Consider the following 26765-nt stretch of genomic DNA (forward strand, 5'->3'; position numbering starts at 1 on the left):
ATGCATGGGACTATCGCCGTATTCATTTTTAATGAATGGCTGTCTTGCATGTAAGGATAGATATAAGCTAAATATAAAGCATTATATATAATAGGAATAATTTAACTGTGTCTTTAGATGGCACATTCAGGTTTCAAATGTTGAGATACCAGCTTGCAATTAAATTAACTTCAACCTTCAATGAAAGAGCATTTTTTTTAACATGACACTAGAAGTTTTAGTGAATCCTCACAGTGCCTTGTGACATATGTAAGTAGAGATTCTTCCCATTTTGCAGCTGGAAGAACAAAGGCAAAACTGAAGAAACTTGCCTTAAAATAAGTGAATGAAAGAGCAGGAAGAGGTACAAGATGCCCAGACCTGGCTGTAGTCCCATTTTTTCTTAAAAAGTATTAAACTACAGAAATAACTCGTTGTGTTTTAAAATAACTTCCTAAAGTAAAAAAATAATTTAAAATATCTGTGTATATGCAAGAGACTGATAATCAGAAAATATGGATAATCCAACCACTTGCTACCTGAGACAAAGCCACATTAGATGTATAACTTTGAAGATTATAAATATTGCAAATTCTCAAGGGTCATGTAATTGTCTGCATGATATATGTAAAGTTTTGGAATTTTTCTCAAGTTTTACTGTGTCAAAGTATTTATGAACTCATTTATCTTTTAAGACAATAAATGAGTGTGAATCAAGAATAAGTATTTTCTGGAGTTCATTATTTGATGTAAAAAGGACATACGAGGATACCATTAATTGAAACTTCCTACAGTGCTTATCACCTTTCCCCCGTCATTTGTATGGAGAGTTTAAGCCAGACTTTTGTTCTGATTTATGCTAGTATAAACTTGAATTTGTTCCATATACATAAAAAAAGTTTCTACAGGGAGCAAATACTCCAGGCTTAGTTTTGCATAAATGGAGAGTAATTCTGTAAAAGCCAAGAGTAAAGTTTGGTCTCAGATGTTTCGTGATGTGACTAAAAGCATTATTAGTTAAACGTAATACAAGCATTGTCACATTTTTGCTTATCAGAATGTGAGTTTATTAAATGTCCAGGAATTTGAAAAATTGAGTGGATTTGATTAGTTGGCAATTTCTCTCATTGAGTGCACTGGTTATTATACAAAAATAGTTTGAAGTTTTCTGATCACCTCTGTCCTGGAACTCCTGTTTTCAAATACAGAATTTTACTTTTAGTCACATAGAGTATGGAATCAACCCACTCCATAAGTAATGTTCTTCAAAGTCAGTGTGGCTTATCATGAGGAAAGGTTAAGTGAACCCCATTTTTGTGTGGGTGTATATATATAGTTATTTTTTTTAAACTACTACAAAAATACCCACTGGGATATAAATGTACATTTATGAAGCAATGTTTGAAATCTATGAGTAGGAATATAAATCTAAAAATATATTTCTTCTATATTTAATAAATAAATCTGCATTTTATTGCATATATTATGAAAAATTTGCCATTTTAAAGAATGAAAAATAGTAGCATAAATCAGAATGAGACCAATTTCAAGGACCTTAAATTTCCATTTGAGTTTAAAATTGGGCCTCTATTTATACCGTATATTTGAAAATGTATTATAAATATGATGATATGACATTTATGTCATAAAAAAACAACAAAACAAGCAATGTTGCTCCATCAGCTCCTTGAACAAAATTTGTAATAGCTCATGTATGTGCAAAACAGGCCCTTCATAATTAATGTAATTTATACAAGCTTTTCCTTTAAAAATATCTCTGAACTTAATGTAGGAGTTTTCTCTACCCTTCTTTTGTAGTTCTGAGTAAATGGCAGGATGCTGACAAACTCTGACATGCCTGTCCAGCGTTTATGTTGCTTTCAGTAAAGAAAAACAAAATGAAAACCAAGCAGTCCTCTTCACAACGTAAAATAAAAGGCCACTGCTAAATCTTTACAGTATGATTTCTCTGAGGTGATCTATTGTTTCTGTAATGAGCAGTAAGCTGTGATGTTCAGGACTGCAGATGAATTTTGTCATTCTTGCTGCTTCGTTCACAAGGTTGTTCAAAAAAAGTATATTGCAAAACACATCACTCGGTGTCGAAAGACCCAGCAGTCTTTTTAGTGGGCAAGCGTATATTTTCTGGTGGCCGATACGAGAGGGAGCTCATTTTTGTTGTTAGGCTTGGATGTGCGCTGACATTTGGTGGAATGTATTTTATTAGCTGAAGGAAGTATTTTTTAAAGTTTTTTCCAAAAAAAACATAAAAAAAAGGATTCAAACAGTTGTTGAAGTAAGCAATGCAAATGGTGAAGGGCATAGCTGTATCCACAATATCAGTGATTTTGCAGTCTGTTATTACATGTAATTGAATTAATACATCCAGAAAAGTGAACACTTGATGAGGAATCCAGGAAAAGAAGAAGAAAAATACTATTGCCACAATCATCTTAAAAATATCATCATTTCTAGTCTTATTTTTTTGTATTTGATATGCCTTCTTCAGGGTCTTCCAAATTAAGGTGTAGCTTGTTAATATGATCAGAAAAGGAATTAAAAAGCCCAGCAAATTTTTGGATAAACCCAACCCGACCCGGAGTGTTGTGTTATTGTTGTCATACCGAAAACCGCAGACTGTCATGTTCAAGTTCTCAGCAAAGAATATATTACGGTGAATGATGACAGGCAAACTGGCCACACCGGCAAGAAGCCAGATGGCAATGCAAGTTATTCTGGCAACAAACATGGTACGTCGAATTCGGGACTTCACTGGATGTACTATGGCCATGTACCGGTCAATACTAAGGCATGTGAGGAGGAACACGCTGGCATACAGGTTGAAACTTATCCCCGCTGATGCTAACTTACATAAACAGTTGCCGAAAGGCCACTGGTACTCCATGGCTGTGTAGGCTGCCCAGAGTGGCAGAGTTATTAAAAAACACAAGTCAGCCAGTGCCAGGTTTAGAAGAAAGATGCTGGCTACTGTTTTTAATTTCATGTAGCAGTAAATGACAATAACGACCAGGCTGTTCCCAAATATGCCTATGATAAAGATGATGCTGTAAACAGTTGGAACCATAATGTAGATGTAACTGTGCCTTCCTGAAACGGGACAGTCGACGTGGATTCTTTTAACGGTTTCTTCAGAAGAGTAATTTGGGACCATCTTGATCTCTTCAGCTGTAACCTAGTTTCAGGGAGAAAATATGAAGTTCACACCTAGGAGGGGAAAAGAGGAAGAAAATATTATTCATGACAGGGATTTAATTTTTAAAAACTTTCAATTAAATGTCAAGTTTTTGCCTAACACAATGTGTCAATGTCTTTGAATTTAAAAATAAGCCATCTTCAAGAGTTTTCTCAACCAATTTCTATTCCTATGTAGACTTTGTTTGCAGAATAAAACAGAGGTAAGAATGTTAGGAGTTGGCTTAACATTGTTAGATTCTTTTCAACATAAATGAAATCTAAAAAACTTCTTGCAATTAACAAGATTCCAATTTAAAATAAGACTGGTTAGTGAACATATGTCATAAAATAATAATAGAGACTCAGAATAGCAGATAACTATAAATTCAGGAGAGTCTTTAGGTGTTTTTTTCCCCATAAATAGGTAATATATCTAATGAGCAAAGTTATTCAGATATCTCAGAAACTACACTTAAGCACTCTGAATACCAGTTCATTCTATAAATACGAAGTGTAATGCATTAAGAAAGTAAGTGAATTCAGATTAGGTACTCATTTTGATCTCTGATGTGAATCACTAGAAATTTTTTTGTATTCATTAAGCTTAATTCTTTGAGACAATTTTTACATCACAGAGAAAGATGAAGATACTCACACAATCTAGTGTTCTGTTGTACTACAAATACCTTAAATTTTCAGAAGTTACCTAGCTCCCCATCTGACTTGGGACTATAGTATTTAACTACCACTATCAGACGTGCTGATTTGTTGCACATTAATAACTGTAGGAAGAGTTTAAGAAGGGTGTAAGGGGGAACTACAATTCACATTACCTTTTCAGTTACTGACAAAATTTATGTATCCAAGAGTTGAAGTTGTGGTCTTAGAGTATGAAAAATATTTCTGGACTGTATTAAGTGTATAGAAATGGTACGAAATCTCTTTTACAGGGCACCTGTTTGGTTTGCTGGGGCTTGTGTGTTCTGCAAGAGTGATTTCCTTATTAATGACTTATGACTTTAGGAAGCAGGTAGTACATTGTAAGTAACTCTGATACTAAATCTTTTCCAGAGTCTACAAATAGACAGTCTTCCCTCAGAAATAGTGGAGATTTAAAAAAAAAATAAATAAAAAATCAATAGTTATTATTGCAGAATAGTGTTTATTGCTGTCTGCAGGATCCTGACAGCTGCCAGCCAACCCAACTTGTGCTGCCTCAAACACAGCGTAAGTGAAATATACAACACACAGATTAAGTAAAATAACAAACAAACCCCTTATAAATGTAAGTCACTTTTATATAGATAAATATACACACCTTAAGACCCTGGGCAGAACAGATGCATTCAGAAAGAAAAGATACCTGTCATTACAGAAATATGGGCTATGTTGTTACGGAGGTGGCTGCTCATCATTTGCGTTGTTCAGCACTGACATTCCTGTTAAGGGCAGAATGCTACTCTGTTTTAACAAAGTGTTTGACATGCTCTTGTTGGAGACAAACCTTATTCCAAATGGACTGCTTTTTTAATAGGGAAGTGAGGCATAGATATGTCTCGGCAAAGCCCACACAGGAAGTCTGAATCGCAGCCAGGCACTGAACCCAGAATATGGGTTGCAGTCAGCATCTTGTGAGCAAGGTCATCCTTTGGGTCTCAATTTATTAGCTTTTAAAAGACTAAGTATTTCTCTATCATCTTAGCTCATGTTCTATTATAGGTTTGCATTAATAAGCAGATTCATTTCCATAAAGTTAGCAGGGTAATTTCAAGATTTAGGTTCTTGATAATTCTATCAAGTTTGGAATATCTAGTTAAATGCAACTAATAAACCCTTTGTCAAGATGTGCAATGCGACACCTCCCAGTCTCTCTAATTCATTCTGTGAATGAATCTTGTTGCCTCGGTACAAATGCCTCAAAATGACATCAGCTATTTTTGCCATGTTTAAGAAGTTAAAAAGTCAAGCAAATACAGCTGACACAAAGAAATGTACACCATTCTGATCACATGTGGCACTGAGCAATACATCCTGAGCAAAACTTTCCGGCTTTCAAACTGTGCCAAATCTAGAATACATAGTGTTTGGTTCTGTGGAAGGTCATGCTATCCATAGGACAGGGAGAACCACAATAAGAAGAGTTCAAGATAAACCCTCTTACCTCATCCCTTGGTTGTGAAAGTGCCCAAGGAGATTTGACAATAACTGATAGGTTCTGCAACATCAAGGTCTGGCAATATTTGCCCTGTCCCAGCTACATGCTGGTGCTGCATGGTCTATTCATTATCATAGCCTTTGCTCACTTACATACCCACTGAGACTACAGCCCAGAACTTAGCAGTAAGAAACCGTAGTGAAGTCTCTACTAAGAAAATCACCACTGCAAGTTAGACTTGCAGTAAAGTAGATCAGGGCCCAGTTAAGGCTGAGCAAGACCTTTTTCCGTGACTAGATTAACCAATCGGTGGTACTATTTGGCAAGTGCATCCTGCTCTGCGTGTACTAACTGGCAGATTCAGTGGCTAAGACAAATGTAGCTGATGGTGAGTATTCCCCCTTGTGCTGGTTTTGGCTGGGATAGAGTTAATTTTCTTCACAGTAGCTAGCATGGGGCTATGCTTGGATTTGTGCTGAAAAGTGTTGATAATACAGAGATGTTTTAGTTACAGCTGAGCAGTGCTTACACAGAGCCAAGGCCTTTTCTGCTTCTCACCCCACCCCACCAGTGAGTAGGCTGGGGTGCACAAGAGGTTGGGAGGGGACACGGCTGGGACAGCTGACCCCAACTGGCCAAAGGGCTATTCCATACCATATGACATCATGCTCAGCATATCAAGCTGGGGAAGAAGAAGAAAGGGGGGGATGTTTGGAGTGATGGCGTTTGTCTTCCCAAGTAACCGTTACACGTGATGGAGCCCTGCTTTCCTGGAGATGGCTGAACACCTGCCTGCCCATGGGAAGGAGTGAATGAATTCCTTGCTTTGCTTTGCTTGCGTGCGCAGCTTTTGCTTTCCCTATTGAACTGTCTTTATCTCAACCCACGAGTTTTCTCATTTTTGCCCTTCCGATTCTCTCCCCCATCCCACTGCGGGGGAGTGAGCAAGTGGCTGTGTGGTGCTTAGTTGCTGGCTGGGGTTAAACCATTACAGCCCTTTGATGGGATTGTTTCTGTGCAGTGGTAGATGCCAAGGCACCTTTCTCATGGTCACTGCATCCACCCCTTCAGTTTAGCATGTTTCATTGTTTAACTTCCAATTTCCCTTTTCTACCCATGTGGTGGCCTGTACTTTTTCATGCCAGAAGTAGCTTCAGTTGATGTAATTAATAGCATATGTACTTGCAAGAAAGTGTAATAATGATTATATTATATTTTCAGAAATGTGTTAAAATGAATAAAAAATAATTGAGTAGGGAAACTTGTGTCTGGCTCTCTCAGGTATTGAATTCCCTGAGCTTATTTTGGAGTGCTTGGGAAGTAAAAAGGCAGAACAATTCCCATGAAGAACAGGGAATTTGGTCAAGAAGTAGTATGATAGTTCAAATTTACCTGTGTAAGACTGTAACCCTTGGGGAATTAAAGGGTTTGGTGTAATGCTGAAGTCAGTGGAATTGTGCAAAGGATGTGTTTGGTATGTTATCAGTTTTAAATTATACTAAGGAATTACAATCAATAAATAAAGAAATGATCACTATTTTCAGTAAATGAAAAGGAAGCAGAAATACATATTGTGGTTGCTTTTGGGTAAATAGATATGGATTGCCATACGTATATCTGAAAACAGTTTGAATGTTGCTGTGAGAATGAACCTCATAAGAGCCTTACATTTGAAGCACAGTGAAGAAGGCACTGCCAACCCCAAGCTGAATTTTTAAATTTCCCGGAAATTTTCAAGTTTCAGAGCTAGCCTCAGGTAGATCTGCTGCCTTGAGGACATCTGTAACTTTAGAGCATGAGGAAAAGCTTCAACACAGGAGAAGGAAGTCATTTGTTTTGGAAGGCATGGGCCCATAGCAGTGCTGAGTGGTGAGACAGGGCAGCCGTAGTGGTGTGAACTCCTTACAGGCAATGATTTCTTTTCTGTACCACTGTCGTTTTTGCTGTTATTCTCACTTGCCACAGTTCACCTGTTTGTCCCAGGATCATGGTTATATACATTTTATGCAAAGCAGATACTTCTACATAGGAAGTGCTGCAGATTGTTTAAAAACGTTACAGAAATAGATGGCTGGTACAGCTTTATGCTGCCAGAAGTCACTAGAGCAGGTTAAACCATTGGCCAGTTAAATGCAAGTATTAAAATTGTGCACATTGATAATTCCATTTAAAGCATCTCAAATGACCTCAGTTAACGTAATGATAATTGGATAATTTTAAGGCTGATACACAAGGAGATTTTTCCAAGAGGATTGAATTGATGTGACTGTGAATGGTGTTGCAACATCAATCTCAGTGCAAATTATCTGACGAGCAGCAGACCCCTGTTGTATGTTACTGTCCTGTTTGACCTTTTATCTTTTTAAATTACAATGATTATAATAAGTCACTGACAATGAAATGCTTCAGACTGCTCTACCAACTATTACTTACCACTCCATTCATTGCTTCTGTTGGGTGAACATGCATCCTAATTAAACTGCCTGTGGAAACAACAAGGAATGCTGAGCCCATGCAAGGTAAATAGCACTTTGCCTACTGAAAGATAAGATAGCACTGACTGTGGCTTTCTGCGAGAACTTCATCAGCTATAAATAGGTAAGCAGGTGTCACAAGTCAGATTTTAAACAAAAATGTGGTTTTGATATTTGCTTTGACAAAGACTAAATAAACTCAGGCTGACCAGCCCTGCCACAGTTTAGCGACCTCACCATTAGGTAATGTGAGGGTTTTTTTTCTTCTGATGGTAGGTGGATTATTTGCTTTTCTTACAAATGAGAAGATATTTCCATGTTTAAGAGAATGATGCATTCTATTTTTATATAAAATTACTGCACAGGGAGAAGAGAGGCTGAAAAATGTTTAGAACAGTATGTTCAATATATTAGCTATGTTTGTTTCTTTCTGGTGGCATAAGCTTTTTTCCTTTATCTTGAGAGTTTAGTCCCCCCTTTCCTAATTTCTTCTATCTTCTTTTTCTAATTGCTGAGAAACTAATTACACTTTCTACATGCTTTATTTCAGAGCCTTTTTTTTTTTCCTATCCAGCAGAACAACCCCCTTCATCTTCATTGCCTTAATGAATATAATTTCTTCTACTTCATATGCCTACTTCAGCATCTCCTCTGCTTTCCTGGAGTTCCTGAGCAGTACCAGTGTGAAGCCATAAATTTACCTTTCTCCTAGCTCTTATTTCTGCTGCTCCTCCTAACAGTCTGTATTCCCCACTCACAGCTTTCCTAAGTATTTTTAGTCCAGAGTTGATAGGTGAATTGTGGAGGGCAAGAGAAATGCAAACACTTGGGCCAAACAAAGGCACATAATTCAAACTATTGCGGCCTTGCAGTGTGCATAGGCCTCCTGTCATCACTGCTACTATCTTCCACAGAGGTCAGTGTCTGACTTCATGGTAAATGTCAATAAATCAAAATATTACTAAAATGGAACTGCAATAGGCAGTACAGGACTGGAACACTGTCTGTACATCAGTTCATGAGCACCAAGAACAGAAAGCAAGCTTCAGAAGATCTGTATTAGTAACTGTCAAGCTGGCTGTTGCTTTTGCAATTTTGGATCAGGAGGTGGTCCGACATGAGAACAAACAGAATTTGCAGGATGTTGTACTGGCCTGGGCATTTTCATTTAATAGCTGTCCTCCTGGTCAATCTTTCATGAAGCAACTGCCAATCTGTTGAAATTGCTGTTAATTTTGTGGTGTTTTCATTTTGGTTTTGGTTTTTTTTATTTTAGAGTAAAGTATTTATCTTTTAATTCTCTAACCTATACGTGGATTCTTTGTGCTCTCCCCTTGCAAGAGTTGAAGCTGGTCTGCTTCATTGTGCTAGCTCTATATAGCTGGAATATAAACTGCCTGTGATCTTTCTAGGATCTGGTGCTTCTATAACATCAAAATTCTGTAACTGCTTATTACTTATTTTGTGCTAGCAGAGGACCAGTTATTGCTACCTTGTAAGCGTGAACTGTTTATGTACTCTGACCTTCTCTGTAAGAACTTCTCTGTATTTATTTCCTCCAGCATACTTCAAAAGAGTCTGTACTTCTATATGATGGCTTCATAGTTTATTCTGAAAAGAATGAACATCTCTCTTCTGTTTGTTTTCATAGACTACTCTCATTAATTTTCCCTTCACTTCCCCAGTATCTTTCAACTGTACTCAGTTTCAGTCATAAATTTTCTGTGAGAAAAGGACAGATGAAAGGACTTTTTCCTCTGGGAAAAATCAATGCTTGCGGAATGACTGAACAGTGGAATTGGGGGGGTGTGTGATTTTGAATGATTTGGGGGGGGGGCAGAATGTAAAGGAAAAGGAAAGTAACACAGTTAAGCACAGTGACATTTAAATCGCTTTGAAGTTTAACTCATATAATGTATATTTCGACCACTAGAGGTCTGTATTTCCTATTTTAAAATAATAGAATTGCTTTATTTTATATTCAAGTGCCATCACTTTTCAAAATATTCCCTTGCTTCAAGTTTATTTAAGATGCAAACACAAGGCAAATACCTGTCATTGAACTTCTGCATTTATGTAAAGTATACTGTACCAGAGTGAACTATTTCAAGTTTATTTTAGTATCTACTAGCTTATATCTAATTTCCTATATTCTAGTACATTCCTGGTTTTGCTAACCTTCAGTCCAATTCTTGCACTTGTAAGTCATGGAACAAGATCCTGATATTTTATTTTTTCAAAGACATATGCAGTTTAAACTCTCTAAAGTTTTTGAGTCAAATTAAGAAGAATATTTTTAAAGGGAGAATAAAGTATAGTTTACTTTAATAATGCAGATAGAAAAATAGCAACACCTACTCATTAGACTAAAAGATTATTTTAAAACTAACTAGGCATGTTGTTAATCATACAACTCTTTTTCCAAATATCAGCCAGGGAGTATTCTTGAAAGTAATTCTAGGTTAACTTGACTCCAACTCTTTTTCCAAATATCAGCCAGGGAGTATTCTTGAAAGTAATTCTAGGTTAACTTGACTCAAACGTGTATTTTCCTTTTTGGAGGAAGATATTTTTATTGTTGGAAATGCCACTTCAGAACTATTTTTAATCCTTTTTCTTTAAAGTGATTTAAGGGATTTTTGGAAATTGAAAGGCAAGGTAAGCCTACACATTTTTTGTTATCCAAATGGTCATTTTTAGACCTCCAGTGCTGTATATATTTCATCAATTGTAAACAATTTCACGATTTGAAAATGTAAGCATCTTTCCAGATTTTTTAGCCCCCCCCCCCCCCCCCCCCCTTACTAATACACCTGGGTTTGTCATTACCCCTTTGGACAGTGTCAGTGCATGATGATGTTACTCTGTTTCAAATTATTTATTTACCTAAATAGTTCTCTAATGCTAGTAAGGGCAAACAGCTTTCAATCCAGATAGAGAAGAAAGGTTGTTAGTGTTATAGTGACATTTATTTTACTGAAACTAATAGATGAGCAAAGTAGAACCAAAAAATTGATATTAACTATATTGTCTTGTGCCAGATAAGCAGAAATAATCTTGTGTTGTCCTATATTTATGTCAAATGAGTTATACAGTGTCAGTGTATCTCTGCACTTAACGGATGTTTGGGTACCAGCATATGACATTTATATCTTGAAGCTCCTAAAATTAGGAGCATTTAGAGAGAATAGAAGTGATATCTAGAAATAGAAAACTAGCTAACAGTTGGCTAGATTTAAAATGCAGAATAAAGAAAACTAATCTTTCATTTGCACACTGAAGGACTTTGTGTTAGAAATGGATGTGGCAAAAATTGGCATAAGTGAAAGGCCACCTCTAAAACACTAATTTATGGGGCTGCAGAGTGATGAATAAAATCTCCCAAGTACTTTTTTGGGACATTAAATGCTTAATAATACTACAATGTAATATGTGACAAATTTTCTGCATGCTGTTTTTAACAGCCTACAGTGTAATAATGTCACAGTTATAATTCTAGCAATTGCAGCAGCAGTGAAAGTTTCAACTATTTTTTTGCATATACTCTCATACTACTTACAGAGTCCAGAAACATTGGAAGTATTTCTTTGTGCTACTTAGCTCTTTGGCCAAAGTTAACTCTACCAATTCCCTCCTCATGTATGGTTTTTTTCCCAGAAGTTGGGAAATCCTGATGTACATATTGCTATAAAATTTTACTCACACGTTAGTGCCAAGGAAGGATTTCTCAACTTCACTACAGTTTCTCAACCTCACTAGAACTTAGTGGTTTAGTGAACGCTAGCATGGCAATGATTAGGGGTTTTTTTTGTACAAAAGTTTGTTGACTGATTGATCCACAGAGTACTTGTTATGGTTAGCCAAAAGTCTTTCAGTTGAGAGTAAGTTTCAGTATTTCAGTTTATAGCTTTCATTTTTCGGATCCTCTAGGTTTAGGTTTAAAAGTAAACATTTTTTTCTGGGAGCCTTTCCCCTATACACACATCATTTTTTTTTCTCTGCTGTTAAGGGGAGGAAAAACGTTCTTGGGCTCAATAAATGTAGAACTGGACTCTGAATCACTGAAGGATTAACCATTTTCAACAGATCAGTGAGGTGGTGGTTTTAGCGATCACTGGTTCTGGCTTGACAGTGTACCTCATACTCCAGATATCTTAGATTTTTCCACATAATTTTCTGGTCTCCTTCTTTCATGTTTATCCATCACAGCAATCTCTGTGTTCTTTCTTTGACCAAGGCTGCATGAGTGTCTTGCAAACTCTCTGGTGTTTAATATGTCTTGGGTATTATATATCCTTAAGAGACGTGAATATAAAATTACCCGCACAGCAGTAACTTAAAACTGAAAAGCTAATTAAATAAACAAAGTAAAATATATTTCTAGCTCAATACTTCTAGTCCAGTATTTCTGAAACTAAACATCAAAAGTCTAAGCTTCAGAAAAGATGATGTCTGAAAGGTGAATCTCTGCGTGATATCCCCATGTGATATCCCCTTGTCCCAGTCACCTCAGTTGCTCTGTCTTGACAGGAATGAAGATCATCTTTTCCTTATCTAGGTTATTCAACCTATATCTGAATTAGTTTTTAAATATGAAAAATTGATTGTTATAGCAGGAAGCAGTCACTCTTCTTGTTTGTACCACAGGCTAAAAGAATTGCCTCTTTTTATAAAAGAGGCTGAAGATATTTAGACATATTAAGACTTTGAAATGAGGGCATTAACTATCATCACCAATCCAGCATGGATTTTTGCACCTCTGTTCTAGCCATTAGCTTTACCAAAAAGGAAGATTGGCGCCCTCCTAGGAGATAAAAATGATCAATAATCAGCAGGCTAACCTAAAATCTGTTTCTCAGGGGCATGTCATCTCCTCGTATTGCTAACAATGCCATTTACTGCACATTAGATGCCAGGAAAGAAAAAATAGATCTATTTCAGATCAAGTAGGACTAGAATTTCTAGGGTTTTCAGCACTGACATGAAAAGATTTTTGAAGGGCAACACAATGTAAAGTACTGTTTTATTATGAATGTACAGCTTACTGCACATTCGTAACTTCAGATTTGATTCCTGGTTATGTAGTATCTTTAGGGTATTTGGAAGTACCCGAAAGAGTCAATAGTTAACAAGAATTAAGCCATCAAGTCCCAGAACGAATAAAAGTGAGATTAGTTTGAGCTGCGAAAGGTTACATGCTGCACGGTTACTTTCTCTGAGTGATAGTAAATGAATGGATTAACACATTTCCTTTATTGCAGCTGGAATTGCCTATATAAAATATAGTGTGCCCCATGTGATCATTTTTAATAAAAGACAGAAATCAAATTCAGGTTTGTTCAGTGCGAGTAAAATCATTTGATGAATTTTAAGTTTCTATTCTGATAGCTTAGTTCCATGGAATAAGAAGTTTTAGAGTATTCTTTTTTAATTACACAGCAGTGCACACCCTAGCTGGATACCTAACCACACACCTAAAATTTCTATTGGCACCATTATTTCCATTGGGAATGAACGATAAACTTCTACTGTGAACGCCTCCAACCTGAAGAGTAAGGGAATTTACACTAATTCTGGGCTTGATCCAGATCTATATTTCAGCCTTATATTAAAAAGGCTGTGGAGAGGCAAGAGAGAAAAAAAACTTACTGAAATAAAAAGCACTGCTGAAAGCCCTTATCATGCCCTCTTCTAACAGAACAGAGATCAGATACAATGTGTGAGGTACCTTACCTCCTTTCAGATCATATATAAAATTGCAATTTGACTTACTGTATATTTCATATACCTATTAATCTGTCTTTAAGGTTATGTGGTCTTCTTCACTGAAGCTTGTGCCTCCATGAGTATACAAAAATAGCAACAACAACAACTGTTCTTCCTTCCCAGCTTGTAGGAGAAATACATTACTGTGATTTCAAGCACGCAGAGCTTAATAAGGGGTTACAAGACATCTTCCGTGCTGTTTTGAGTATTGTTGGTCTCTGGTCATTCTTATTTCTTGCTGGAGTGAATGTTTTTGTGCATCCAACACTGAAAGAGTTTCACCGTCCAGATCTTCTCAGTATTAGTCAATGGTTTCACTGCTCCAGTAGGAAGTAGCTATCACCTGGAAAGTGGCCTTTTGGGGGGAATAAAGGCCACTTCCATGTACTGCTCTGCATGCAAGACAGAGCCTTTCTCTTCTACTGCTGTTCAAGGAAGAGACAATGTTTTGAGCAACACAGAGAGACATCTAGGCAATTAGCTTGTTGCTTTGCTGGTTTTTAACAATATCTGAATTTATAAAGACAATAGTTTCAGCTCGAGATGCAACTTGGAGGTCCCAATTGTGCCAAGAATTGCTGAGGCCAGAACTGTCTCTGACAGGAAGAAACAGTACTTGCACATAAAGATCCTTTAGAGAACTGAGGATCGTTAGTTTTTTATCCCCTTTTTGAAATTAAAAACTATTGAAAAGGTGTCAATATGATTATCAAACTGAGATCATCTCCAGTACTCAAGGAAAGGCAAGTTTTCTGGATTTCTCTTATTGGCATGAACTCATTCTGTGATTAAACCAGCTGACTTGTCTGTACTTTAGCCACTTGCTCTTTCTCTGGTTTCACTGAGGCATCAAGAAACTTGCCTTGTAGCAATGCTGGGGCTAGTCTTTTTATGGAATGTTGTTCCCACTGCAAGCTTTTTTATCTTTACAACTTCTTGAAAACAGAAAAGAAGTGTGGAGTCTACAACTATTGAAGATCCTGTAGCAGAAATGATGCATGTCTGTTATCTAGAAACACCTGAAAGGATGATGCTTTACAGTGCTGCTGCAAAAGGCACAGACTGTTGTAAGAAGGAAGTTGCTTTTGCTAACTTAGAAAAGCACGTAGTTACTATGTGCTTTTACCATGTAGATTTTACAAAGCTCCTGAAACTCAGCCAAATTTTGGGAAACCTACCCTCACTGGAGGGGATGATGCAACTCCTACTGAGGTCACTACAGACAAGGTCAGGCAAATGCTGGAAATCTCTCATGTAGATTGTTGCTCTTTTGGTGTTGTGCGAATAGTGACTTTTCAAAGAAGCATGATATTAAGGGCATGGGCAATATGGAAGATGCAGAGAGAAACATTTTGGATGGGTAAAGGAAAGAAGGCTGGGCTTTGCTAAGGAGTCCAAACACAAAGGTTTTAATGAATCAGATGCACCAGTGTTCGTAGGAAAGGAAGAGTTAGCCCCTCTTTTGTTAAAACATGCAATGAAAATTCACAGCATATGGAAATTATTTTTATACAGCAGAAAGGAGTGAGAGGTTAGTAACCTCAGGAGTGCCAGAGAAATCTTTCTTTTGCGAGTCGGATGAAATCTTGGCCTCTTTAGAGGTTATTATTTGCATTCTGGGATTTATCATTTGATGAGCACTGTTATGTGTAAGTAACATTTTGGGGCCTTGAGAGTAACAACTACTCATGTAGACTGGCTTGTAGAACTGAGCCCCAAAATATTAGTGTCTCATGGGGATTCCTTGCTCACAAACTGTTACTCTGTTACCGACTCCAGGACGTGAGAAGACACATGTATGTATTGGCTCTTCCTCACAGCTTGTGCAGCATATAAAACTCTAACACGTTGTTGTATTCTAATTTGAAGCCTAGAATATTAGAAATGTGCATCACTTCTTAACATGGCTGTGGGCCAGAGCACTTTCTGCAACACAGATTCTTTTTCCAAGAAATGTGGTGCTACTCCCACAGGCAGCTGTGAGGAAACAACAGGTACAGAGTTCACTTCTCTTGTAGACTCCCCCACCTCCCATGATGAAGACTCTACACACTCTCAGCTTTTATTAATTGAGATGAGCCGATGACAAAGGTAAATGGTTATATCTTTTAGTTTATTACAGGTAGCTGTATTGCAACATAATGTGTGTGAAATGAAACGTAGTGTGTCGTGAAACATGGGCCTCTTCTGCTTTTTGGTCCACGGAGAAAAAAAATGTGGTAAAGGATAAAACATCTCTCAAATTCTGTTAAGAATGTTAAAATAACAAAAAGACATGTAATTAAAGGATGGAAAATAAGTATTACTATAGGGAGGCAGAAAAAAAAAAATCAGTATAGCCAGATAAGGACTAGCTATAAGAGGGGTATTATAATCTACTCTGTGAAAGTCCAGATACTGAGTGAGGTCAGTAAGTGTACACTTACCAGCCTCTGGGTAAAAAACAGGTAAAATTTAGATAAGTTTAAACTCTTGGTTATATTAGTGGTTGTTCATAATTTAGCAGAAAATTAGATTTCATGCATCTAAATTAGAAATGATAATGTTCTAAAATGGTTAATTCATGAGTGGCATGCCTACAGCAATATGCAATCACTGTCAGAATCTTCTCTGTTGCTGGCAGAGACCACAACAGAAAATGGAATGGAAAGGTCAAAGCTGCAATTGTTTCCTCATGAACTAAATCACCTACTTCTGGGAGAAAAGGATTTTTCTGAATCTAGGTGCAAGTTCTTTGGCCTTTTTCTGTTTTACAGTTTCACTGTGAAAGACACAACTCCAAATCTGTGGTGTTACTAGTATAAAACTACTGAAAGTGATATTTTAATTAGGTTTCTGTTGCTTCCTCTAGACAAAGATGCTTGCAGGAGGAAGGGTAGGGACACAGCTAATAACTTTGTAGACCAAGATGGGAGGTGATAGGACTTGTTTGTGGAATTTCAGGTTAGTCTAAATAGAGGCTTCCTTGTTTGTCCTGATAGTTTGCTTTATTCAGAGACCCAGTGTCATTTGCCTACTCTCCCACAGTCATGTTACTCTTCTTCTGCTAAGCCAGAAGATGCAGAGGCAAAAGTTAACATTATGTATGCAACTTAAGCTCCTGAACAACTTTCCTTAGTTAAAAGTGAGATAATAACACGATGAGCAATAAACTCTGCAAGATAACATTACTTCTACTTTTCTGGTACAAGGAACTGCCTTCCTGCACTTTCTTGTAAAACAGTAAGAAAGGTGCTACCAGAGAGCTTACATACATAAATTTGCTCCAGGTCATGCAGCAAATCAGCGCTTTGACGTGCGTGGAAACTTTCTGCTGTGTCTGAGGCCTTACCTATACATTAATCCTCAAAAGGACATTTTCCTCCCGTTAAGGTAAATCACCAGGGTGAAGCCATGATGTAGCTAAGAGCTCTACAGGCTTAATACGCAGTCCCTTCTGCAGGATGTGCTTTTTATTTTTACTCCACCACCACCCCCCTCCTCCTGCAAAAATAGAAGGCACGTGTAAACTAATGAATAACAAGCTTTAGAAATGCACTGTGCAGAGCAATACAGTTATCTTCATCTGCAACAATGGCTAATCTGTCAGAAACCGGGAGAGAAAGGAAACACTTAAAATTCTCTGCTTCTACTCCAGAAATGGAGAGACCTCTGCCAAAAAGAGGTGTTCCACTTTCTCATCTAATGGAAATTAAACAAGTTGGCTTAGAGTAGTTCATGTTGCACATCATTGTTATCTAAAAAGACTCTGCTCTCTAAAAACCTCTACCAAATCACATCACTGTTTCTTACCTATCACCAATGCAGTTAAAGTGACTGATAGAAGCTTTTGCTTTGAGTAATGAAAACATTACTGAAAAACAAGCACACATGCAGATGCAGCATGTCTATGTCTATGTGGACACAGACGTAGCAGTATCACTGAAGTATCTGTCATGTTAACTAAACCACCTAACGTGGAAGTTTTATCACTGCCTTTCCAAGACCTTGGCTAGTGATTTCCACATAACTTCCCACTAGTCAAAGTGTTATGGCTCTGAGGAAAACAAACCTCACGTTGAACATTTTTTTTTTCTTTTGACTTCATGCTGAAAAATAGCGTTTGTCTTACTGGAGAAGCAAAAGCAAATGTATTGTGGATTTCTGTGCAAGGAAACAGACGTTAGATTTCAACACCTTTGTTCAGAGGAAACTTTGTCTTCCATGTGTCATAATTCAGCAATACATAATAGGATTTGGTTCACTGTGTCTGATAGAGACACTCGATTACTTTTCTTTTCTATAATTAATTTAGATATCCTTACAGTGGGAAAAAAACACACTACGCCTCAGAAAAGACTTTTCTTCCTTAAATGAGAATGTTAGGAACAGCCTGGAGGGAAAAGTTAAAAGATTAAAAGCAAAGGATCAGCATGGAGGCTTCTTAATGAATACCTCATTAGGGTCAGAAAAAGGGAACCAAAGGCAGAAAGGAAAGAGAACAGTATGAGTAACTGGTAAAGTACAAGAGTTTAGTCAGACAAAAAAAATCTTTTAAAATGGTAATGCAGCTAAGCCCAAGAGAAGTTAGTATCACTGTAACTGTTAGTAAGTATAACATGGAAAACAGAGGTCCAATTGTGCTTTCACTTGCACAAAACTCCTGTTAAGGGCAGATCATTATGAGGACTAGGAGAAAATCTGAGTAGTCAAATATAAAGACAAGCAATGTATCTGTGATTTTTGTACAAGTCAATTGGACTACTGAGGTGCTAAGGGGTTAATCAAAGAGAATGAAAGGTCAAATACAGACACCTTAATCCATGTCAGTGGGAAAGGTATTATCACCCATGAAAAAAATAGATACTGTGATCCCTAGTGCTTTGTCTGGAAGGCAGCACACTTAATAGAATGATACCAAAATAGATGTTCTGCCAAATTTGTACAGCTTGTTTCCTGCTTTTTTCAATATAAAATGTATTGCTCTATTTTGAAAATAAAATTCACTAATGAACTCTCTTTACAGTCCTGGCTCTGAGACGTTCCTTGTGGGTACTGAGGACCAGCAACAGAGGTAGCAAAACCAAGAAGGCTGTTACAGCCAGAGTGCGAGCTGAGCTAAGCTATGATGCTGTGAATCGGTGCATCCTGAACCAAGCGCAGTCTTTGTTCTCAAGCAAACGTAACTGCGCAGATGCCTGGAAAGGGTAGCACTGTGCCCTCCAAAAGGTGCCACATGAGCTTTACTTTAGTGCTAGGAAAATTACCAATTGAGCTGAGCAAATGCTTGGATATGTGGCTGTACTGTACTGACGTGACTTTTTTTTGATGGTATGTGTAAGAACATGGAACAGTATCATAAAATGTATTTAAAGGCAAAATATTTTTGAAGCCTTTTCCTTTGAAGTGCTTTTTAGGAAGCACATGGGTAAAGAAATATCTTTTACCTGAAATAAAGCCTGATTTGAGAAAAATAAAAACTGTAATTGTCTTATCATGGTAAGCTGCTAGACATGGAAGGCAAGAGGAAAATAATAAAGAGAAAAATCTAACAGCAGAGCTAGAGTCCCACTTTGAAAACAGGTGTTGATTCCTGCCCCATGCTTTCCATTTCTGATTGTTGTGCATCAATCAAAGTAAAGAACCTGAGGAAGGAGGAAATCCTGAGCAACTGCCAGAAATTGAGTGGTAGCAGACTAACTCTTGGGCTTAATGTACTTCATAAGGGGTAAAAAGGAAAATTGTATAAACTTTTAGGCTTGGGTAACAAGAATGAGGGGAGAAAGGAGAAAAGATGAAAACCAATAGGACTTTATAAAGAAGAGGCAACATACATCCTATAAAGTCAGATGGGGAGGGGCATGCATGGTTTCTCAATAAACAACTTCAGGCTGCATCTTTGTACATTTTGTGCTGCCTGCTTCAAGCAAAGGGTCTGGCCAGGCTATGCTGATGCTAAAGCAGGGTTAAATGGAGGATAACTGCCAACAGAACATCTTTTAGGGAAGTCAACTAGTGCATTTTTCTCCCTTGCGTAAGCCCCCCTACATAAAAGTACAGCTGTTCAGCGGTTTTCTGGAATGTCTTACTATTTGTACGGGTCCCTCTGAGCTAGAAATGCTGAGGCACAGTACTCTCATTCAGTATATCCCTCTCAATTTTCAGAAAACTGAGCGGACTCGGGAATCCTGTTTTATTTTCTATTTCTGTTCCTGTACTTCATCTACTGATTATTAGATTCCACTAGCCAACAATCTATCAGTAACTGACAAATTTGTACGACCTAGAAGTAAAGAAAGGAATAGGAGAATTAGCTGAAATTAGGTGTTTGGTTAAATCATTCTTTGTTCTGGCCATAACTCTAATTATAGCTTTCACCTCAAACAGTGAAATACCGTCTAAATATTGACCTTGCCCAAATTCAGTACCAGTTTCTTTAGATATTGCCAGTTACCTTTTGCTGTAGCCTGCTTTTTGTCTTGTCTTCAATTATGCCACTCACTGCTGCACTGCCGATCTGATCTCACTTTCCTGCTGTGAGGTCATCTTCAGTTATTACCCATTTTCTGTGCCTGTAAGAGAAATGCTACTCAACTACAATAAAAGGAGATAAACACCACAAATAGTAACCAAGCATTCTAGCTAGTGTTGTTATATAGCGGATACCTGGACAGTTTTGCTATCAAACAAAAACCAAATGGAATGAAAATTGTAAAAGACACCTGACAGCCCAAAATCTGTGGTTCTTTCAGGTGATGGTGCAACAGAGAATACTAACAGCATGCCATTTGCAGCATGATATTTTCCCACCCTTAGTTGCAATTCACTTGAAAGCTCAAAGTAATTTTAGGATAATCCATCATTTATCTGAAGATAAGGCCATAAATGATTAGACCAGCCATTCTATTTCATATGTGCTTGGTCTCAAACAATCACAGCTGTTAGGACTTACAGTCAAGATAACTTCTTTTCACTTGTTTGTTACAGCTGAGGTAAAAAAAATGAAGTACAAGTATCATAACTCCTCTTGCTTGTCAGATTTGTTAAATTCCCTAAAATGTTCAAAAATGACACAGATTCTTCTGGAGTACATCTGTCATTTTTTTTTTTTTGGCAAAGGATAATATTTAGAAGATGGTACAGAACATGGTATGAGTGCTCTGAGTACAATGACTGTCTATTGGTGAAAGTGATCTTAAGAGACAAGTTTGTTGATGGAAAGGGAACTAAAAGAAATATTGTGGTTAGCAAAAGCTAAATGGCTTACTTTTCACTGCAGGGTTTTTAGGACCAGAAGGAAGAGACAGAAAATGATACCGTGATTAGTAACTTTCTGTGCAATAGCAGCTCTATATAAGAAAACAGCTCTGCTGGAGCCTTTCTGATCTTCAGGCTACAGCATTTGGGCCTCATGCATGAGGTCTATACAACTTTAACCTCTAATAGTAAATTATGTTGCCACCTACTCAAAACTCACCAATGTATTTGAACTCACCTTGTGTATACATTCCAAAATTTTAACTTTGCATAAAATTTTAATTTCAGAACTGTGTTCTTATTCACCTGGAAAATAGTATCACACTTCTAGAGTGGAACCTGTATGCATCATGTCTTGATAAGTAGCTAGGGTTCAATTCTCAGCAATAGCAACCTTTTTATTCCTGTTAGCATGGTGGAAACTAACCCTACAATAGTGAAAAGAAAAAATTAGTCTTCCCTCCACTTTCCCCTCTCTTCATACATGATCTGCATTTTCCATTTTGTCTTCAGAATTCCACAAGATTTCTAAAAATTTCTCTATGTGATGCTCTGCAGTTGTCTCTTACCTAGGTTCTCAAACCTGATCCTAACAATGCAGAGGCTAACTTCTTAAAAATAAAGGGAGACCTTAGGACGAACTGTCTAAAAATCAGAACTGCTATCCAAGAATACTGCAAAATTGTTAGTTAATATTTGAGAGGAATACATGGTAGAACACAATAGCCGCATCACTGCGCTTCTGATGGAATTGTTGCACAACTGAGAGCATGAGGCACAAGTATCAGCAGTAAGCTAGACAAGGCTTAAAAACTGAAACATGATTACCCAAAGGCTAGAAATTTAGCTATACATGCAATAGAGCCTACAATACAAGTAGACCACCATGGGCCTGTAGTGGCCGGGCTATACCCTGACCTAGTCCTTGCAGCTGTAAACCGTGAGTCTTACCAGGCTTGCAACTCTGAAAGAATTCTGAGATTATACTTCGCTTTCTGGAGAGAGATGATGGTTTAAGATCAATGGATCCAAGAATTTGCAAGGGGTCTGATGTGTAATTACTCTTTAACTAGCATTGCAATCTAGATTAATTGTGAAGCTAGTGCTCATTTCACTTCCTTTTTCCTTCTCTGCTCTGTCATTTATTGGGAGAGGTCTGATCCTATTTCCCATCAAATAAGTAGTCTCTTTCACTCAACCTGTGCCATTTCACTTAACTGCCCTTCATTAGTCCCCTTCATTACAGCTAAGGAAACAACCGTGGTGTTTTTGTTTAAACTTTCAGACCTCTCTTCATGTTAGTACTTTGGGTGCCAGAGGAGATACATTGCTGGGTTGCCAGTATTCCTGTCACAAATAGGTGAGGGGTTTATTTTGCTTGGCTGCCTGCCTCCCTTCCCCTGACTTAGCCACTTGGCCACTTTCTTTGGCCTATCTAATATACTGCCCAAGTAGATCTATTCATATGCCAATGAATCTTGACAACCTGTTTCCCCAACTCAGCTTTAGGTATAACATATCCAAATTAAATTTTAGTCTATTTCTCCTCTTATTGAGGTGTCTCCTGTAAGATAACCATTAAATTCAGCTGAAAAAAGCACAAGATTAACCATGTAATGCAAGTCAGACATAGTATTTTATTTAAATGATGCATAAATACCCATGTTGTCTATCCAACTCAAGACAGAACGTGATCTTTTATGAACTAACCAAGGCAGAAAAGGAGACTTGAAGTGTGGCCAACCACTCAGAACATGCCAACCACTCAGAAGCAATTGGTTGCTTCCCACAGTGTGATTAGATGCCCTAAAATCTGGGCAGTAAGAGCCACAGGAGAGATTATGAATACTACTGGTGACACTAGTAGCTCTTGGACCTCAAGAAGGTCCAGAGAAAAAGGAGAGGTAGTAAGCAAATGAGAGTAATTTGTGACTGCTTAAAACATTTTCAAGTAATATTATACTTTTGCATAAACAAGAGTTTAACTAGGACAGTGTAATGAGAGTTTGTAGTTTATGTAACTTTAAATTACCATATTAATTACTGGAGCTGTGGTAAGGAACCATAGGCAGTGCCAGAGGAAAGGACCACCTAAATGTATTCCTTTAAAAACCACAGAGGATAAAATTACCACAGTGCAGAAAACTTAGGAGTGTAGGAAAATGCAGTGAGTGCCCATTATCTGAAATAAAATTTTTAATGGGAATTAACTCTACACATATCTTCATGTCTGCAAACACAGTCCATACGTTTCAACAGAATTATTCTAGAAAGTGTAAATAAATCACCCTGTTTACATTCTGCATCTGCCTCTGTTTTTATAGTACTACAAATAGCAAAAAGAAATGAGATACATTTTCAGATATTTAATGCAATTAAAGATGATATTATTCATTCATTGGGTAACACAAATACAAATCATACATCTTCTTGTTCTAAGCAGACTGTAAAAAGCAGGTTGTGGAATTGTGACATTTTAAACTGAAAGGCAGCACACTCCTCATTTCTGCAGTGCTGTGGATGCTGGCATTTCAGGCTGGTATTTACTGCCTTTTAAACCAGTAACTTCTAGTTGCAGTTTGCACATGCTGTCCAACCCAAGCAAGGTACTGTTTCCAAGCAGGAAGGCAGGACACCTCACGCCACCACTTCTGCTCTCCTCCAGTGTAAGAATTAACTCTGTTTCTATCTACTACCTTGACAAAACTAAGGGGAGAATGAAACCAACTATACTGAAATTTAATGATAAATGTGACTTCCCTCTTCAGCATACAGGACCACTTTGCTTTCTCAGTTTAGCAACGTAAACTAGGAAGCACTCCATAGTCATAACTGATTTTTCTCTGCTATATAGTGCAAGTTGTCGAGAGGAAAGGTGTACAGAAATACCATGTTCCTGCTGGAAAGGCATATAGTTAAAATTCTTAATACATGAGCGAAAGCTTAATTTGTAGGCACTTCATCATATCACTTTGAATTACAGCACTTTGAAAGATGCTGTAATTTAAAAGATTATGGTGGCAACAAGCAAAATGGACTCCCATAGTCAGGAGTGTGAAACATTTGTCTGACACTAAAACAGCTAGAAGAGCCTTTCTACATCACCATGGTAATTACCTGCTTCAAGCCATATTCAATCCCCCTATTCAGGCAAAAATCTAATCGTATTAGCGGTGTGGGTTCATGCAAGTGAAAAGAGAAGATGCCCCCTCCCAAACAAAAATCCCTCTTTACCCTCATCCCTTTTTGGGGTTTGTAATTTTACTGAGCCCATTTACTAGCCTGTCCCATGCTATGCAACACAAAACAATCGAAACAAGTACTGCTACTTATGGAAGTGATGGAAATTTACAGTGAACTGTAGCCTGCTCTGGACAGAATCCTGCTGCCGCTTATCGGTATACATCTTATTAATTCCACTGGGTTTGCAGAAATATAGAAATGGCTAGAACTGAATCATGCAAATTTATGGCTTGTACATGTCATGATCTGATTGACTTATTTAGTTACCGATATACCTTGCTTGCTCGGAAGAATATAGGGCTTGTGTGCCTGTAAATAACTGGTAACATTTTAAGTGTTTTAATGCATGGAGAGTGGGAGGACAGCAAATATGTTAGAGGATTTCACCTGAACATGTTGAAGAAGTCTAGTCCAGTTTCATTCAGAGTACAAGCTAAGTTTATAAGCTGGCTGATGCCAGGAAAAAGAAAAGGGGGAGGGGGGATTTTAAGCTTTACTAACTAAAATTTCATCTTTGGTTGCAGATCACTCTTTCTTTTATTTCTGTAGAAAAGCAATAAATCTGGTTACAGAGAGTGTATGCTACACAATTTTGATGAAACCAATACTAGTTGCTAACGGGTGGAAGTTGTATTGCCTGATAGACTGAAAAACAGAAGTGTCTGCACAAGCCTCAAAAATCATCAGCATTGCCTTTAGTGATTTTCGACTAATTTATATCATGAGCTTAGCACAGTAATAAAAATTTCAAGTGCTCATCTGATCTTGACCAGAGATAAGAGGGCTGGCTCTTGTAGGCTGTTGGGAAGAGCCTTGATGGTGAGAAGGTGTCACTGCTCCAAGTGCTGTGCCTTCTGTCAAAGGCTGCCTTCGCTTTATCTTCAAACCGCTGACAAGATCTGACATACTGGGCATGGCTGTGAGGCTGTGGGACATTTAGCCGTCTCCAACACAAATATGTGGTGTGGGCTTAGTGAGCGGGCCTCGAAGAGCAAGCCAGGGCACAGGGCTTACGTGCCTGCGCTTTTGTCCAGAACTGAGACTTCCTCTGCCAACTTCATCTAAACAAAGTATAAATTCAGCAGGAGGCTGCATCAGAAACCACAAGCACCTCCCTTCCCCGGGGCCCGGCAGCGTGTTCCCGAGGTGCAGGCGGGAAGCGGAACGACGGCTGGCTGCCGGCCGGGCTCCAGCGGCAGAGCCCGCGGGGGCCGCCCCGCGTCCGCGGAAGCCGGGGCCGCCGGCGGGACGCGCCTTACCTGGCTCCGCGGAGGGCCGGCCTCGGGGCGAGGAGCGGCCGCAGCCCGGCTGGGGCGGGCGGCTCAGCCCCGACGGCGCTCGCACCGCACCATGCTCGGCTGGGCTGCGCTGGGCTGGGCTGCGCCGGGCTGCGCTGGGCTGGCTCGGCGCGCTCTCCCTTCCCGGCCGCACCGCTCCTCCCGCTCCGCTGCGCGGCCCCTCGGTTTATAGCGAGGGGCGTTGCAGCACAGCCCAGCTCGCCCGCTGTCTCTCCCCACCCATCTCCCGGGACAGACCCCTCTGACCCATCTCCCGCCCGCTTCCCCCTTTTCCTCCACGCCCCCCTGCCGTCCGCTGGCACGCCCGCTGCGGGTGCGGCGGCGGCCGGTCCGCATCGCTCGGCCGGCAGCGAGGGGGTGCCCAAGGCGGGGTGACGGGCAGGACGGGCGTCTCTCGGCGCTGGGCATCGCCGTGCAGGGCCAGCGCCCAGGGACTTGTGGCTACTTCGGAGGAGGGCGACTGCCAGCGCAGCGCAGGCTGCGTGGGTAGTGCGAGGGGTGTGCATGGGACGCCCACTCCCTCCTTTCGCTTTCAGCTATCTGAAGTAGGGGTCGCAAGCGACGTACAAACATTTCCAGTTTCTCTAGGAATCCCCCCGGCCACCTGTGAGCACAACTGAAATGTTCAGATCATCGCTAGTGAAGTTGCAATATATGTAAAATTGCTATAATAAATCTGTCAAACTTTATTCTGCGGGAGTAGAGAGGGGAAGGAAACAGGTATGTTAAACCCCCTTGAAAAATGTGTCTAGGAGTTATGCTCTTCATGTCGCTGCTGGCTGACATAAAAAAAAAAGGACTTTGTGTTCGAGGGATTTTTTGTTTGTTTATTTCTCTCTTAATCTCGATCTGGTAAACAGGACAGGGAACAACTTTTCAGGCAGGATTTCTGAGATTGTCATGTTCATCAAGAACAGGATTTCAGAAGTTCTGTTTTATTTTAGGGTCATCTGATCATAGTTATGGACAGCACTAATGCTTCCAATGGGAAATGCACAACTGTAGATTGCTTTCTAATCTTTTTATATACCTAGTGTGTTTTTGAAGGCCCTTTTAAGGAAGACATTGTGATCTAGGATGGTAATATCTTTCAAGGGTTGGCAGTGTAACTTTACTGTGGCTAAGAGTAATTAGCATCTACTTAGTGATAGTGATAGAAGGCGGCAAATCAAGAGGAAACATTTGGATCCTGCAGTAATAACTTTAGCCGGAGTAATAATTTCTTTTCAGCATCTGCACATGTATAATCAGTAAGGTCTTGTCTGGCTATAATTTGTTTTTGAAAGCCTGTTAGCTAAATCAGAGGTTCAGATAGAAATGCAGAACTGAGGTGCACTACGTGAACTTAATTGTTCCAGGCTGTGTCTGATGGGCCACAAGTGCGTTACATGGAGGCACTAATTCACCTGTGACATAATC

At 38.8% G+C, this 26765-nt stretch overlaps 1 protein-coding gene across 2 annotated transcripts; it reads right to left on the reverse strand.

Moving 5' to 3' along the window:
• Positions 1-1515: 1515 nt before the first annotated feature.
• Positions 1516-25570, reverse strand: AGTR1 (angiotensin II receptor type 1). 2 transcript variants are annotated; one of them, XM_075509092.1, is made up of 3 exons: positions 25308-25570; positions 20003-20120; positions 1516-3172 (listed from the first exon to the last, which is right to left on the reverse strand). In XM_075509092.1, the coding sequence occupies exon 3, from the start codon at positions 3149-3151 to the stop codon at positions 2072-2074; it is 1080 nt and encodes a 359-aa protein (XP_075365207.1). In that variant the 5' UTR covers positions 3152-3172; positions 20003-20120; positions 25308-25570; the 3' UTR covers positions 1516-2071. The 2 variants fall into 2 exon arrangements, with proteins under 2 accessions (XP_075365207.1, XP_075365206.1); XM_075509091.1 differs by having other exon boundaries at positions 1516-3204.
• Positions 25571-26765: the final 1195 nt, after the last annotated feature.

Source organism: Mycteria americana, chromosome 7 (genome assembly GCF_035582795.1).
Source record: "Mycteria americana isolate JAX WOST 10 ecotype Jacksonville Zoo and Gardens chromosome 7, USCA_MyAme_1.0, whole genome shotgun sequence".
NCBI lineage: Eukaryota > Metazoa > Chordata > Aves > Ciconiiformes > Ciconiidae > Mycteria > Mycteria americana.